The 6,000-nt window shown below is 30.3% G+C and overlaps 1 protein-coding gene across 1 annotated transcript in view; it reads right to left on the bottom strand.

The window, feature by feature from the left end:
* Positions 1-982: 982 nt before the first annotated feature.
* LOC140665616 (tRNA dimethylallyltransferase) overlaps positions 983-6,000 on the bottom strand; it is an 80,670-nt gene continuing 75,652 nt past the window's right edge. Inside the window, exons 6-9 of the mRNA XM_072891917.1 lie at positions 2,866-2,962; positions 1,960-2,073; positions 1,614-1,799; positions 983-1,286 (exon numbers count right to left, since the gene is read on the bottom strand). Of these exons, the coding sequence (XP_072748018.1) occupies positions 1,152-1,286; positions 1,614-1,799; positions 1,960-2,073; positions 2,866-2,962 (532 nt within the window). The 3' untranslated portion in view covers positions 983-1,151. The remainder of the gene's footprint in view (positions 1,287-1,613; positions 1,800-1,959; positions 2,074-2,865; positions 2,963-6,000) is intronic.

Below are 6,000 nucleotides of genomic sequence, written 5' to 3'. Positions count from 1 at the left end.
TGCTGTCATATTTATAGTATAGCCAATATAGTAAATCCTGTGGCGATAAAAAACTTATTGTATCGTGATATATCACGATATATTATAAAGAAGTCGTAAAGATAACGATATTGAATTTTAGAATATTTCAAATCATAAAAAAAATTGAAAAATTCCAATTATCGACAATTGTGTTCTTAATCTTTTACCTTATCTCTGATACTGTATTATCATGAACAGTGTTTATTGCGATAACACACTTTATTAAAAAATGTCATTTTCAGCTGCATGAAATATAATTTATATTTAAAAAGAAAGATTCCACATAATACAATGTTGTAATATGACATTCGTAGAGAATTATTATGTAACAGTTTATGTAATCGACATTTATTATTGTTATATGTTAGAAGAGCGGAAGGAATTTATTCACGTGAATTAACTTTGTACTAGTTGAAAAAGCATTTCTTTTACATTTCAATGCGATACTACAATTGCAACATTGTACATGTGGTTCGCCTGACGTATCAATAACTACACAATTGATTATTGATTTATCGTACATTAGGCGTCCTTAACATGACTTTCTGAACACAAAAAACAACGCACTATGAGTTATTAATTTTAAAAAACAATTATATTATTTAATCCATTAAATATAAAATAAAATTTTTAATTTTACAATTTAAAATTATCTTCCTCAATAATAGGTATTTATATTATATATTTCTTATTCTTCAGTTCTTTTCCATTATCCATTTGACAGAATATTTTAAACAAGTGATTTTTTATAATACATCGACGGAGTGAATTATTTTATTTTTCACTTGGTAACTTACCTTTTGTTGCGTAATGTCTCGCCAATGCTTGAAATAAGATCTGTGATAGTCGATCAATATTACCATCAGAAGGTGAGTTATAATATATGTCAGAAATCTTTTTTACCATAGCGAAGAGGCACTGACGTCTATTTCTATCTTCCAACTGACCAAGATTCATCGAATTTAAGAATATAAGTTTATTTTCCGGGCGTGTGATATATTTACATTAATAATTATTCATAAAATGCATTGTTAACATAACCAATGCGAGTATAATCACAGTTTTGATAGCTTGACTTGCTAAATGTAAACGCAAAAATATTCACGCATTTATAGCAAAACTCATACGTGTCACGAATTTGTCAATCGATTTTCTTGAGTCTGTGCCTTCTCCGTTTTTTTCTTCTTTTTCAAAACTCTCATGTGCTTCCCACCTTTTAAATGAGCCTGCCATTGATTCTCTTCGACAAATATTTTGTCACATACCTGAGACAGTACATAAATAAAAATATTTAATTTTGATATTTAAAAATATTTAACACAATTTTGTTAAAAAAAGATACAAAATATTAATAGAATTTGAACGTTATATATATCTAAAATTTAATATAAATTAGAATTATTAAATTTCTATATTTGTGTAATGTAATTTGCTGCATCTAGAGTTAAACAAAAAAATTTCAGAAGTTGATATTATAAAAATATATTAAAAAGAATTAAAATAATTATATATAATTATTTTTATTAGGATTTTGATTACGAATGCATCGGAGAATAATAAATAAATTGTTGCAGTTACTTCTTCATTATTACCTCGCAATAGTGATATGTGTTCGTACTGCTGTCAGTAGTTTTTTGGTTCTGGAAATCCTCATTCAATGGACACTGTTCAGGTTTTTCGCCGTGCATTATTGCGGAAACTATCGTTACCGCAGGTTCTAGGACGCGACTGTTCCATTTCGTCACGTCGGTGCAATCTAAAGAATAAATAGGAGGAACCTCGAAAAAAGCAAAAAGCATCATATGATATTTATACTTTCCTCGAATTTAATTTACTATTTATTTATTTATTACACAAAAAAATAATTTATAAGGATTGAATTATTTCAGATAATTTACTATTTACAGTGTGAACACTGAAACAAGCTAAATAAATTACCTGTCGATCGCCACGCCGAATCAGTCTGTTCATCACCCATTTATTTTGTTTTTTGGCGTATCTCCTAGTGACGAGTTTTAAATCATCGATTCCTTGTTGCAGTAATTTTTTACCCTGTAAAAATAAATTTAAAAAAATTAAATAAATATCAGTTGTATATTATATACGATTGCTTTCTATTTTTGTCGATAACTTACGTCACATCAATAATTAATACACGAAACCAACTTACTAATTTAAAATTATATATAAAATATATGCCAGAGTTTCAGCTTTCTATTTAATATGCACATTCAACATCAGAAAGTAATAAAAAATAGATGTTAATGAATTAAACATGTTTCGTTTAAAGTGCATATATTACAAAATATTTTAATAGTCTTATAAATTTTCTCCAACACATACAGTACATGTATATTATATACACACACGCGCCGTCTGTATAAAATATTTTATATTATAAAATATATTTCATAAAATGTACTTTTAAGTTATAAAATTAAATTTTTAGAATAATTATATATTATAAAATATATATTTGTCAATATAAACGCATATTCAAAATAATTTAGAAGCGCCATATCTTATACATTCGTACGATTTTCCTTTTACGAATATCCTTCTTTCCACGCGAGTATCACCGAACAGTTTGACAACATTAAAACCAAAAAAGCTCGTAAAAAACGACGCACATTTAAGTGCGATACCGTGCAATGACAGGAGTAAAAAGGATCGCGAGACACCGCGAAGAGCGATACGACCGCAGAGCTAGTCGCAAATCGCGCGGTGCACCTTAATGGTGCAGAAAAAGAGCCGGGGATCCCGACTGAAGCAGCTGCTGAGAAACGCTGCTGATCGCACGGACATATCCTACCGACGACGAGCCATCTGCCACAGTCGACTTACCTTCTCGCTCGCGCGCTCCTCTTCGGACAATATGAGGTAAGGGTGAAACTCCTTGAAGCCGATACTCTGAAAGATGCCTTTGGTGTAATCGGGTAACCTGGAATGTAAACAGTCTCTCATATTGTTAGATCGCGTCTGCTGGTTCTATTTTCCCCGTCATTTCGATAGAGTTCTCGCTCTCTCCCTTTCTCTCTTCCCTCGTGTTATCGTCCATTAATGTTAATCAATAAATCAAGATTCTCTCTCGGACCTTCAATCAGGATATTGCACCTGGTATAAATGCGATTGTACAATTGGAAAAATTACGCGCGAAGTATTTGCTGGCTGTTTTTAATGCGGATAGCTTTTTAAATTTTAGTCGTAAAAACTTAAAATCTTCGTTTAATGCGAATTTATGGTAGATAGCAAAAAACGCACAAAGCGCTCTCAATTTTATAAGAGCAAGAGAGAGAGAGAGAAATATACATTTTTCTAATATCAATGTACCATAAAGTGAAATTGCGACGGCATGAATTTTTCGTTATTTACAAGATTTTGAAATAAAAGAAAAATATTCAAATTTCATTCAATGTCAATGAGATTAATTAGCGAGGAATGCGTGAATTTGTGTGACAAATATTAAAATTAGAATTTCTAAAATGTAATTATATATAATTATATATAAATATTTTGTAATATTTTTCTTAAAATGTAATATTAGGAATATTTGCTTGTAAGCAAAAAGGCAAATAAGAATCCAAGCGCTCAATTATATTGAATCTATTACCTATTTATAGTTTATTAAGAATTTTAATTATGTACATATTTTAAAAACTGTCAGCGTACTTGCTGATTAAGTAGCATATAAGAGTGATTAAAGTCTAAAATTAATTGCAATAGTTGGTTTCAAAACCAGATAAATTATGTATATCGCATATCGCTAACATTTCATAAAGAGAATTTCAGATTTCTTAGTAGTCCGATAGCCATAATTACATAATGCCATGCGTCGCTCAGGCAGAGGAAGTGCAAAGATAACACTGATAATTACTTTTATTTATGACTACGGTCATCATATTGCAACTTTGTATAATAAGAGATGTAATATCGTCTGAGTATGTTGGCATGCTTACATGTAACACTCGAATTAAAGTTCAATTATAAATTTAGCAAATATATCTCCTTATCTCAGATAATTCGCTAATGTAAAATAGTCGTTGAAGCAAGATGTATAAATGAATAAAACTGTATAAAGCACTCCAGGCGCATTATTGAATGGACAAAATAATAATGAACCTAACGGAAATTTATCATTTTTCTTTTATTTTATTTTTTTTATTTATTTTATTTTTTCTTTGACCATATTATAAGTCATATTAGAGTACAAACGTTTATATCACAAATTTCGTTAAGCTTCTTTGATTTTATTTGTTCTTTATTGTATTTGTTATCAGTTAAAGGTCAGGTTCTAAAACTCACTGTTCATTAGATAATTAATTCATTAACAGAATTCAATGCTTATCGATCAATGTTACTTTACTTCGAAAACTACCATTCGCAGAATTGTTTGCGTGTGTGTGTGTGTGTGTGTGTGTGTGTGTTTGTGTTACGTTTTCTCTATCGCGAAATATAGAGTATTCCCAGGGAGATGATTCGCCGTTATTATTAGGATTTATAGTTTTCATGAAACTGGATAATATTTAACGGAATATAGATTGCCAATTTTGATAGCAAATTCTATAACAACTGCATATTTTGCAAATTTATAGTCAACTGAATTACGATCATTTGAATGCAATGCTAGCTGAGGATCGATGATACGCCTCCATTTTGCGCGCGAAATCTTATCACGCGTATCCGATTAACAATCGTGTGCTTCGACGTAACACTGACTTACTATGTTACAGGAAAAAATTGGCGTCGCTATCGTCGGCCTTGCCAATTCGCACACGTGTCAATACCGAATGCATACTACTGTCGAGAAATTAGATTCACGACCCCGCGCACTGCGCACCTCAGACTTTTACAGGCTGTCCTGGCATTTTAATTCTTAAACATCGAAATCGATTCCACAACATGTGTCATAAATAAAATCGATCGGATAGACTTAATTTTTATTTTTTCAATCTTAAATACTAACATTTGCATTTATCTTTTTTTTATTGATATAACGTATCCCCGGTGTTTTGCATTTTTTGTACTTTCTTAAACACTTTATGTAATCGAAGCATCGAACACACATATTTGTTTTTTGATAATACATAAATTTAAAATTTTTCGAAGCGTGACTTTTTTTACGATTAAACTCATTTTCGTTATTAAATAAAAAAGTAAAAAACATGATAAATAAAAAAAATAATTCTCTAATAATACGATTACAATGAAAATATAAAGATATAAAAGATATAAAATAAAAATATTTAGCAGCTGTATGTAATTTAAAACTTTAGGCTCAACTGTTATTTCCAGTGTAATTATTTATTCCATTTCTTATTAACTGTTCTCCTTGTTTTGCACGTGATATATCGACATATTCAAATGCGTATCAATAGGAAAAAGTAGCTATTCATTAATGCTATTCATTAAAATAACGAGACTCGTTTTCACATTCTTAAGTAACTTTAACATTTTTATCCAAAGTAAGTACGATAATGATAATAATAAAATGCTGATAATAGTTACACGATGATATTTAACGATAGAGACTATGAGCCACAATTGTGGTAGCAGCAATGATAGCACTTGTGTGCCAGTAACAGAGTGCTAGAGTTTGTAATTAAGATAACGACAGAGTGTCAGCAATCAGTGTCGCGTTCCGTAACTGCACTAAAAATATTTTTACAACTTGTTGCCAAGCAGTTCATATATACCGCACGCGTATAATATTACATTTTCTCTATCGCGAAATGTAGAGGTATTGCCAGAGAGATAATTCACCTCTATTCCTAGGATTTATAGTTTTCGTGAAACGAAAAGCACGCTATCTTTTCTCCTCCGCTTATATTTTTCTTAGTCGACATCTAAGTCGACTAAGATCCAAGCAGCCAAATGCGAATAATGAACGTGTCACGAAACATACTAAAAAAATTAGAAAAAAAAAATAACTTAGAGCTGTAAATTTTAACAAGAATTATCCGTTAATATTCGCGTACTAAC

This window comes from Anoplolepis gracilipes, chromosome 5 (genome assembly GCF_047496725.1).
Source record: "Anoplolepis gracilipes chromosome 5, ASM4749672v1, whole genome shotgun sequence".
NCBI lineage: Eukaryota > Metazoa > Arthropoda > Insecta > Hymenoptera > Formicidae > Anoplolepis > Anoplolepis gracilipes.
This window is presented reverse-complemented; position numbering and strand designations above follow the sequence as displayed.